General features: G+C 40.7%; 1 protein-coding gene across 4 annotated transcripts in view; it reads left to right on the top strand.

Annotated features, from left to right (window-relative positions):
* pak5 (p21 protein (Cdc42/Rac)-activated kinase 5) overlaps window positions 1-9,782 on the top strand; it is a 62,793-nt gene extending 53,011 nt beyond the window's left edge. For all 4 annotated transcript variants that reach the window (XM_068577352.1, XM_068577353.1, XM_068577350.1 and 1 more), the window contains 7 exons: window positions 139-280; window positions 379-533; window positions 1,436-1,569; window positions 5,885-6,011; window positions 6,496-6,621; window positions 6,708-6,842; window positions 9,064-9,782. In XM_068577352.1, the coding sequence (XP_068433453.1) occupies window positions 139-280; window positions 379-533; window positions 1,436-1,569; window positions 5,885-6,011; window positions 6,496-6,621; window positions 6,708-6,842; window positions 9,064-9,219 (975 nt within the window). In that variant the 3' untranslated portion in view covers window positions 9,220-9,782. The remainder of the gene's footprint in view (window positions 1-138; window positions 281-378; window positions 534-1,435; window positions 1,570-5,884; window positions 6,012-6,495; window positions 6,622-6,707; window positions 6,843-9,063) is intronic.
* Window positions 9,783-11,766: the final 1,984 nt, after the last annotated feature.

Raw genomic sequence — 11,766 nt, 5'->3', positions numbered from 1 at the left:
TTACAGTGGCTACAAATATGGAGAGAAGCTGCTAAAAAAGGATCTCGCACACATCAAATTGTTCTTGTCACTTCCTGTTGGAAAGCATCAACATCTCGTGTGTGTGTGTGTGTGTGTGTGTGTGTGTTTTGCACACAGGGCGCCTACTCGCAGCCCTCGTCGCCCTACATCCCCCCGGGCGCCTACCCGCCTCCCTCCTGGGGCTCCAGCTCGGACACGCAACCCTCCAGAGTCTCTCACGAGCAATTCAGAGCCGCGCTGCAACTGGTGGTCAACCCAGGTGGGAAATGAACCAGAATCCTACGAGACACAGGTAAAACTTAAAAAAAATACATACATATATATTATTATTCTGCACTCTTGTGTTTTGGCCTGCAGGCGACCCGCGGGAATACCTGGACAGCTTCATCAAGATCGGCGAGGGCTCCACGGGCATCGTGTGCATCGCCAGCGAGAAGCACAGCGGCAAGCAGGTGGCCGTGAAGAAGATGGACCTCAGGAAACAGCAGCGGAGGGAGCTGCTCTTCAACGAGGTGCGAAAGACGGGCGACATTTTGAGCTCGTGGCTCCGGCTAACGTTGTGCTATCAGCGCGCACGACGCGTCCGCTGCGGGTCTGGTTTCAGATGAGACGCGAGAGTTTTGGTTCATTTGGAGGCTGGATGCCGGATGTTGTGCAGCTCCTGGAGGCCATCTTGACCCAGAGCACGACGCCCCCCCCCTCTCCATGTTTAGATTAGATTAGATTAAACTTTATTGTCATCACACATGTACAAGTACAGAGCAACGAAATGCAGTTTAGCATCCAACCAGAAGTGCAACAGTAGTGAGTACCAATACAGAGAATAAGTTAACGGTCCAAGTGGAACTGTAATATATAAATATGGAGTATACAGGTTGATTAATTGAAGTAATATGTACATATTATACAGATTGATTTGTGTATTTAATGTAGTTAGACTTAGTTAGAATTGAGTGAAGGGCTTTAGATTTATTGTATCAAGCACTATTGCACTGCTTCTATTTTAGGTCTGAGTGTGTGTGTGTGTGTGTGTGTCTGTGTGTGTGTGTGTGTGTATGAGCATGCATGTGTTCAGCTGGGAGCTAATTTGCTTTGTGTAATCTTGTTCATTTCTGACTGTAATCCCTTTATAGTAAATCCTCCAGAACACGTTCACATTAGAAAAAAAAAAAGTTAAATTAATAGATAATTAAAAATTATATGAAAAATGCAACGCGTTATTGAAATAGTGCGTGATTTATTTGCAACATATTTATTGCAGTCATGACATGTATCCATAAATTTGATTTAGGTGTGTCAAAACAAACGCAGTTCAGAAATGAGCAATTATTAATATTAATATCATCGGCAGTTATTATTGCTGAAACATGAAGATACACAGAATAAAGTGTGTGTGTGTGTGTGTGTGCTCCAGGTGGTGATCATGAGGGACTACCATCACGAGAACGTGGTCGACATGTACAACAGCTACCTGGTGGGAGACGAGCTGTGGGTCGTCATGGAGTTCCTCGAGGGCGGGGCTCTGACCGACATCGTGACTCACACCAGGTAACACCTGACACACCAGGTAACACCTCACCTCTATATAGAAGTACACACACCAGGTAACAACTCACCTTTTATATAGAAGTACACACACCAGGTAACACCTCACCTTTGTAGAGAAGTACATATATATAGTACTATATAGTACACACACACACACCAGGTGACACACCTCATTATAGAAGTACACACACCAGGTGACACACCTCTATATAGAAGTACACACACACACCAGGTGACACACCTCTATATAGGAGTACACACACACACACACACACACCAGGTAACACACCTCTATATAGAAGTACACACACCAGGTAACACACCTCTATATAGAAGTACACACACACACCAGGTGACACACCTCATTATAGAAGTACACACACACCAGGTAACGCCTTTCTTCAGTATAGAAATACATGAGACTCTCCCTAAATACCAGGATGTTGTTGAGTTATTGTTTGTTTGTGTGTCAGACTTTTATTTTGAAAGGTAAGAACGTTAGCAGAGGATCTGCTCCGCCTTCATCAGAGTAATTAAGTTTGTGAACCTTCATGTACATTTTAATATATATATATATATATATATATATATATATATATATATATATATATATATACGCTCCGGACGACGTGATTGGCTGAGGCCTTCATGTGTAATCTGTATCTGGTGACGTTCTCCTGATGTTCTCCTGATGTTCTCCTGATGTTCTCCTGATGGTGCCGACATCAAACGGATGAACTGGGAACCAGCAAGTGAAGCTGTTCGATGAGTTTTTCGGCGTCATTGTTCTCCAGCTTCTCCTCCCCGCCGCTGCGTCGTGTCTCCTCGCCGCCGCCTCATTGTTTTAAGCTCACTTCGTGCTCGGCGCTTAATTACAGTCATTTGCGTTGGAGTGTCAGCGTTAGCGCCGCGCGGTGTCGGCTGCTAATAACACGCTTTGGCGAGGCTGAGCACCGCCGCCGCCGTGAAACCGCTCTCCCACACAGATGTTTGCCTGTTTGTGTGTGTGTGTGTGTGTGTGTGTGTGTGTGTGCGTGTGTGTGTGTGTGTGTGTACTTTAGAGAGAGTTTCAGTTCACACATGAGAGCTTTTAGAAGTACTAATGAAACTCTCAGTAAAGAGGATATTATTGGGCGCACGTCTTTTTCTTCTCTTTTTCCGTTTGTTTCATTTTCAGTGGAAGTAAACGTGGACTTTTCATGTTTTCACCAAGAAGTTCTTGCACTTTTCAACGTCAATATAGACACAAAAAAAGAGGAAACACGGTGTAAATATAATATTATAAGAAATACGGCAGCAGGTTTTTTTTTTGCTAATTTCAGCCATATTTGTCCAGGTGAAGGCTTTGTGCTATTTATGTTAAGCCTTTTGTTGTGGAAATAACTGCTGTCTGCCTCGCGTCGTGTAAGCCTCATCAGCATGAACACACACATATACATCTGACACACACAAACACACACACACACACATAAAGGCACGTTGGAGAATGAAACGGGCGTCCGTCATCCTGAACTATTGCAATCACGTTCAGATTTCAATTAAACTTAAGAGTTTGTTAATGAGCTGCACTTCACAGGGACTTGAACCAATACAAGTGCGAAAGCATATGTTTGTGTGTGTGTGTGTGTGTGTGTGTGTGTGTGTGTGTGTGTTTAATTCTCCCCTTGACAACCTTTTCAGGCTCATTAAAAATGTTTTTCACAATTTTCTATTTCAGCGATCCTGTTTTGCGTTCAAGTGTGTGTGTTAATTTCTCTGTAAATGTGTGTGTGTGTGTGTGTGTGTGTGTGTGTGTGTGTGTGTGTGTGTGTGTGTGTGCAGTTAGACGTGAATTGCTTTTGCAGACACGTCTCCATCCCGTTCACTTTGAGTTAGCCAGTTGTTTTTCCACCAGCAGAAGGCTCATTTATCTTTTGTGATTGTAAATGCACACATGTGTGACTATAAAATCTGCTGTGTGTGTGTGTGTGTGTGTGTGTGTGTGTGTGTGTGTGTGTGCGTGTGTGTGTGTGTGTGTGTGTGTGTGTGTGTGTGTGTGTGTGTGTGTGTGGTGGCCTGGGGGTTGTTTCTCATAATGCAAGTTTATAAGTGACTCCTCTAACAGTGAGATGTTGGCGCAATTTAGATTAAAAAAAAGAGAGGTGTGTGTTGAGAGAGTTAATGATGTATACTGTGTGTGTGTGTGTGTGTGTGTGTGTCTCTGTGTGTCTCTGTGTGTGTGTGTGTGTGTTCTATATGCATGAACATGTACATGTACTATACATTTATATGTTTACGATGCTCGCAAATGAGCATTTCTCTATTTCTGTACATATATGTGTCGGCAGCTTAGAGCACACACACACACACACACACACACACACACACACACACTTATAAACACGCGGCATGGCCCGGCCAGCTGGGTCTAGATGTCAATGTTCAGTGGAGCTGGGAGTTTCTGTGTGAGCTCAGTCAGACGCACTGCATCGCCCTGTCTCTCCATATGGGACCACACACACACACACACACACACACACACACACACACACACACACACACACCATAGCTCCAGTCGCCGCCGGCTACACAAGGGCATTTCTGCTCCATTTTAGTTGAGTTGGACTGTAATCTCTCCAGATTGACAGCAGAATCTGGAACAGTGGTAATTTCTACCGTCCCAAAAAGTCGATTATGAAATATGATAAATTATTATAAATAATATATTTTTCAGGTGTTGGATTATGTTCTTTTTGTTATGTCGTGTGCAGACATACACGTACACATTGATTCAATTTAATTAATTAGTAGTAAGTAAATAAAACAAATCTGATCTTCTTTTCCCATAATGCACCACAAAGAAAGTACAGGGATTGCGATGATTAAAACAAACATAAAACATGGATAAAAAGAATACAAACTCGACCGTGTGACTTCTTAGGACATTTTATCTCGCCTAAGTCAAAAGATAATGTGACTTCAGGCAATTGTACAAGCTTTTAAAGATGGCATTTTGAAGCTAGCATTTAAGCTAGCAAGTCAATTAGCATTTTTGCAAGCATTTTTTGTCAATATGCTCAAGGGAGATTTTTATTATTAGTGATCATAACATTTGATACAGTTCACCTGTTGTGCAGTGTGTCTCGAGGCTATGGAAGCCCATTTCCGCCACACACACCAAAAAAAATGAGGACCAAAAAAAAAAAAAAATGTTTTAGATTTTTTTTCCGTCCTATTTCGTCAACGAAAAAAAATAATTTTTGTCCTCTTTTATTTTTTTTTGGTCCTAACTTTTTTTTCTTTTTTTTTTTTGGTCCTCTTTTTTTGTGGCGAAGATGGGTTTCAATAAAAAAAAGGACCCCAAAAAAGGACCAGCCCAAAAAAAAAGGAAAACTTTTTTTTTTTTGGTCGTCAAAAAAAAAAAAATGACAAAAAAAAAAAAAAAATCTAAAACTTTTTTTTTTTGGTCGTCAAAAAAAAAAGACGACAAAAAAAAATAAATCTAAAACCTTTTTTTTTTGGTCGTCAAAAAAAAAATGACGACAAAAAAAAAATCTAAAACTTTTTTTTTTTGGTCGTCAAAAAAAAATGACGACAAAAAAAAAAAAATCGAAAACCTTTTTTTTTTGGTCGCCAAAAAAAAAATGACGACAAAAAAAAAAAAATCTAAAACCTTTTTTTTTTGGTCGTCAAAAAAAATTGATGACAAAAAAAAAAATCGAAGACCTTTTTTTTTTTGGTCGTCAAAAAAAAATGCCGACAAAAAAAAATTAATCTAAAACCTTTTTTTTTTGGTCGTCAAAAAAACTTTTGTCCTCTTTTTTTTTTTTTTGGTCCTAACTTTTTTTTCTTTTTTTTTTTTGGTCCTCTTTTTTTGTGGCGGAGATGGGCTTCAATAAAAAAAGGACCCCAAGAAAGGACCAGCCCAAAAAAAAAGGAAAACTTTTTTTTTTTGGTCGTCCAAAAAAAAATGACGACAAAAAAAAAAAAATCTAAAACCTTTTTTTTTTGGTCGTCAAAAAAAATGAAGACAAAAAAAAAAAAAAATCTAAAACTTTTTTTTTGGTCGTCAAAAAAAATCACGACAAAAAAAAAAAAATCTAAAACATTTTTTTGGGTCGTCATTTTTTGTTGTGTGTCGCGGAAATGGACTTAAATGAGCTTCCATACGAGGCAACTCATGCACCCCTCAAGTTTTTTGTGTTTTCTGAAAAAAATGATCATTTTAGGACGTTGACGATATTAAAAGTAGTCTTTAACTTTTTAAGTGTTTTGTTCTTATTCCATTTCAAGAAGTCTGCTCACGAATGTGCGTTTTTTTCCTCCTCCTTCGCAGGATGAACGAGGAGCAGATCGCCACGGTGTGCCTGTCGGTGCTGAGGGCGCTGTCCTACCTGCACACGCAGGGCGTCATCCACCGCGACATCAAGAGCGACTCCATCCTCCTGACCAGCGACGGCAGGGTGAGTGCACACGCGTGTCGTCCATTCACACGCCTCCCACCGGGACGCTTATCAAAACCCGGATATCCCCGTTAATAACCGATGTCCCTCCCTTGCTCCTGTCACTGATGATTTCAGTCACACACACACACACACACATACACACTCTCGCTGACCTTCTCCACGGGAGCCACTTGTCAACAGCCAGTGCCAGAAAACTCATCATCATCATCAATTAGCACTCGCGCCCCAGTAATTAAATCCCGCCTAATGCCTCCTAACGAGCTGATAAGTCGTGATTAATTGAAGGCTAATTAAGCGCTAATACGGGAGATTAGTGTCTTCTATTGAAGTGCGCTTCCCCTCACAACGGGTCAGCACACTTCTTGACATCCGACACGGAGTTCCTGCACTAATACGATCGGCGCTGTGCGTCCGCACACCTGCGTGGCGTCTTTGCTCGCGCGCGTGTGTGTGTGTGTGTGTGTGTTTCTTCTTCTTGCAGATCAAGCTATCAGACTTCGGCTTCTGCGCCCAAGTTTCCAAAGAGGTGCCCAAGAGGAAGTCGCTGGTGGGCACGCCCTACTGGATGGCACCGGAGGTCATCTCCAGACTACCTTACGGGACCGAGGTGAGGACACACACACACACACACAGACAGACACCCACACTGATGATGGTGGCGCTCTGAGTGAAGGTTTTTCCGTGTGCGTCCAGGTGGATATCTGGTCTTTGGGCATCATGGTGATCGAGATGGTGGACGGAGAGCCGCCTTACTTCAACGAACCCCCTCTGCAGGCCATGAGGAGGATACGAGACAACCTGCCGCCTCGGCTAAAAGAGTCGCACAAGGTACAAGAACACAAAAACACAAGAAACAGCGCCACTTTTCTATTTTGAGTTTACTTCTTTTACTGAATGTTCTGGTAGAACTTTATAATAAGTACACACTACTTCACTTTAGATGAGGTCACAGAACATACTTCACTAATACTTCACCAACGAGTAGCTACTTGAATTCATCATTTACTAACACTTTACAAATGATCGTATTAGTTATATATTAGTCCTTAATACTTCTTTTACAAATGGGGAATCCATCATTTATAAAGTATGAAAACCAAATCTTATTATTTAAGAATGAAATATGTATAACTGTGTTTATGAATTGCATAATAATGAGTATTAATATTGGAGTAATGCTTCATAAATGATTAATTCAGTGTTTATTAATGCTTTACTAATGCTAAATGGTGCATACTTATCATAAAGTGCCACCAATGTTTCTTTTATTGATATTCTAGGGGGTATTACTTCTTACACAATGTATATTTGGCTTTTTCCCTTATTTTACATAATAGTTCTTACTTGTATTGTTCTTTTTAGGTTCCCCCGGTGTTAGTATTAATCATTACACACTTTCTATTTATTACTCTATATTGTTTATGTGTGTATATATTTCTATCTTATCTTTTTTCTTTGGACATTAACAAACACGTAGATGAAGGAAAAGGGTCAAAGATGCATAACTTGATGCATCAATACATTAAGTGTGCATGGTTGACCTGACCTTGACAGGAAGGTCATGCCTGAAACACAACTTAAATCTCAGTGATTGTTTGTTAATGAAGCTTTTTATGAACAAGAGGACTATTTCAGACTATTTTCTCTGTTCTGCTTTCTGAAATAAATTAATAACGAATCTCTCAGGCAGCGCGAGGCAAAGTCAGTGGACTGCAGTTGTCTTTTCTAATTTCATGATAAATCATCCATGAACATCCCTTCTGTTACTGTAGGGGTGGAAAACACACAGTTATTGAATCTGACATGCCACAAAAAAACCTGAATGCTGCTCGGTTTTAGCATTTCAGCTCAAATAAAACGCCTTGAACTCGTCTGGGTTTGATGGTAATTGATTTGTGTGAGCAGTTTGTTTACACACATCTCTCTATACTCGGATGTCAAATACGGTTTAAGAATCTACAGAAACACCACCGTCCAAACGTTTGGGGTCACTTATAAATGTCCTTATTTTTCAAAGAAAAGCACAGTTTTTTTCAATGAAGATGACATTAAATTAATCATAAATACATTGGTAACGTGGTATACGACTATTCTAGGTGGAAATGTTTGTTTTTTTAATGAAATATCTACATATAAGTGTATAGAGGCTCATTTCCATCAGCTATCACTCCAGTGTTCTAGTGGTACATTGTGTTTGATAATCGCCTCAGAAGACTAATGAATGAGTAGAAAACCTTTAAAAATCTTTTAAAAAACCCTTAAAAACCCTTGAAAAAAACCCTTAAACATCCTTTTTAAAAAACAACGTAAAAACCCTTTAAAACCCTCTTGAAACCCCTTAAAAACCATTGAAACCCCTTGAAACACCTTAACCATTTCTTTAAACCTGGAGCACTCTTAAAACCCCTTGAAAATAATTTTAAAAAAACTTTAAAAACCTTTAAACAAAACATTGAAAACACTTTAAAATCCCTAAAAACCCTTTATTAAAACGTGAAACCTTGAAAACCCATTGAAAACCCTTAAAAACTCTTAGAAAAACCTTGTAAAACCTTAAAAAATCATTAAAAAAACATTGAAAACCCTTTAAAATCCCTTTAAACCCTTTAAAAAACGTGAAAACCCATTGGAAACCCTTAAAAACTCTTAGAAAAACCTTGCAAACCCTTTGATATCCCTAAAAACCCTTAAAAAACCATGAAAACCCTTAAAACCTATTGAAAACCCTTAAAAGCTCTTAAAAAACATTGTGCACCCTTTGTGCAGTGATGTCACACAGCTGAAAACAGTTCTGCTGGTGAGAGAAGCTATAAAACTGACCTTTCTTTGAGCTCGTTGAGTATCTGGAGCATCACGTTCATTAAACTCTCAAAATGGCCAGAAAAAGAGAACTTTCATGTGAAACTCGCCCGTCGAGTGAAAGCTATCTCATGCCAGAACTTGCAAAGAACCTGACAATGTGTCTGTGTGACCCTCAAACCTTTAACCGGTCGTGTACAGCCTTTAAATAAGCGACCTCTGTAACGACCTCGTCTGCCGGCGTCCTCAGGTGTCCTCGGTGCTGCGCTCCTTCCTGGACCTGATGCTGGTGAGGGAGCCCTCGCAGAGAGCCACCGCCCAGGAGCTCCTCCAGCACCCCTTCCTCAAGCTCTCCGGACCCCCGTCCTGCATCGTGCCGCTCATGAGACACTACCGCCACCGCTGACCTGCTGGCCCCGCCTCCTCCACACAACAGACAAACAAACAAACAACAAACGCACACATAATACACACACACTACCAGGGTTGGCACGTTGCCCTCCACCAGCCGAAAACTAACACTCACACCTGTAACCGTGAAGTAGATTAGCTAGAGGAATATCTAAAGAAGTTACACTTTTTTTAAATTAAAATAACAGAAAAGAAGAAAATCCTTTTGGAGACGAAGAAGTGGAGGAGAAGAGTTTTCCAGAGGAGCTCGCTGGTCGTCGGACGGCTCGCCTTCGTCGAGTTGTCGTAATTCAAGCGAGCTGCTGGAGGAACCTCACAGGTGTGCACCAGGTCTGCTCCGGGGAGGCGGCCTCCGAAAACCGGTCCCGACCGGTTCTCCACGACGGCCGCTTGGTCACCACAGAGACTGCGCTCTCCTCGCGTCTCAACGCACTCAAAACGGTGAAAATGTATTTTAGAGAAACTTGTAAGTTTTTCTGTACAGTTTTGATAATTTGCAGTATTTTATCGTGTCGTAACCATTGTGATATGAGCAGTATTAAATAGAGTTTCTGCAGAGATCTTTCCTACTGTTTATAATCCAGTTTTTTGCTTAAGAGATATCCCAAATAAAAACCCACCTAAACCTAACTGTTACTAAAAAAATACTAAATATATTTATTATCTTACATTTGTAGACAGACCTTCCATTAAATGTTGGAGAAAAAAAAGGGTAATGTCACAATTTTTGTATGACGTTTTAAAAGTATTTATTTATTTATTGGAATAGAAGGATTCTTTTGGTAGTGTGGCCTTTTTTCTTTCATTTTTTTGAAGGGGGGGGAGGTTAAAATCGTACATTTCTATAAAAAAAAAAAAGAAATATAAAAAAAAAAGACAGCGCTATCAGTTGTCATATCATCCAAGCAATACCCCGATCCTATTTATGAAAGCCCTGTATTTATGATACTGTAATTTACATGTAGCAAAAGGAGGAGTGGATTTGACGGAAGGGAAATTTTAAAAAAAAGAAAAGAGAAAGGATTTACTCCACGCAGGCCTGTTTCCTTTTCTATATTTGGAGGCTCATCCTGTTTCTATAAATGCCAAGAGGCGCCCGTCCAAAGACGCCCCCGCCTCCCGCACACATTTTTAGGGGGGATGCCGATAAAAAAAAAAGTCTCGTTTTTTTCTACTCCACATCTTCACTGTCATCATCTCACTCCTTTATCCTCACGCCTCAGTCAGACGCACTACTATCACCGGAAATGTGCTGCCATTCTCATCTCTGGTCGGAAACCGAGGAAAGGGAGGCGGAGAACAATCCTCCTTCTCCTCCCGCATCGTTTTTTTTTTACCCATCGTTCACTGTGATATGTAAATACGACTGTGCATACGTGGATGTGAGCGTGTGTGTGTGTGTGTGTGTGTGTGTGTGTGTGTGTGTGTGTGTGTGTGTGTGTCGAAGAGCAAAAGAGGTAGAGCGTGTTTATCTCTGTACAACATCTGAAAGTGTGTGTGCGTGCGCTGCTGGCTAATCCTTGACAGTTGTGTCGAGGCTTGAATGAGTAACACTTATCCGTGGTGTTGGCTTGTACAGTGATATTGCATGTTTGTTATCAGTGAAGCTGGTTTCAATTAAAAAAAAAAACGCCCATAAAAACATTGAGATGTGTTGCATGGATTCTTCCTTCATCACCCTCTGGTCTCCTCTTCTTCTTCTCTGTGTCTCATATCAAGCAGCAGAGATTATCACACTGTCAGATTATCCAAGGGGAAGTCCCTTTCAGTCATCCACAGTTTTATTTTCCTCTTTTGTTGTTTGGGTCTTCCATATTCTCTGAATTCAACAGTTCTCATTTCCAACTATTTCACCCGATAACTTCACCTCTAGAGACGCGTCTATGGATCGGCGTCGCCGTAATTTACGAGGTTATTTCTCTTTCTTTCCCTCGAAGCCATTTCCCTCTGGAGCAGCGTAATGGGGTATTGATTTAGCTCAGAGAATGGAGCCTCTCTCTCTCTTTCTCTCTCCCAGTAAATAAACGTAACACGTACTGGTGGCCCAGCGGGACCGCAGGGCATCAGAGAGCATCCAACTCAAAGACTGAGTTACTGTTGAGGTGAACAGAGTCACACAATTTACACATCAACAGGACAACGCTCCAAACACAGCAGGTCAGCGTCACATTAAAGGTACAGGTGACTCAAGACGGTCAATGTGTTCCTAAAGAGGTGCGTTGAAGCTTCAAATGCCATCGATTCATATTGATTGTTTAAAAAAAAAAAGATATTCAATCAATTACATTTCCTTTTGACGCCTCACTGAAGGAAAAGTGCAGGTTAATATGATTAAATAGCTCCATTCAGAGCGTTTTTATGAGTCAGTATTTTATTTTTAAACGTGTAAAGTTGAATTAATAATATATATAATACGATATTTAGTGTTTCTGGAGAAGTCTGGTGGGTTTTGGCCGTTGTGTGGCTCAGCGGCGTTGTTTCCCAGGTCACTTGAATGCAACACAAACTGGCTTATTAGTGATATTTGTTACACCTGTGTGTT

The sequence above is a fragment of the Clinocottus analis genome, unplaced genomic scaffold (genome assembly GCF_023055335.1).
Source record: "Clinocottus analis isolate CAN_PGR_092001 unplaced genomic scaffold, fCliAna1.0.p SCAF_15, whole genome shotgun sequence".
Lineage (NCBI taxonomy): Eukaryota > Metazoa > Chordata > Actinopteri > Perciformes > Cottidae > Clinocottus > Clinocottus analis.
The sequence above is the reverse complement of the archived record's forward strand: the minus strand, read 5'-3'. Positions and strand labels throughout refer to the sequence as shown.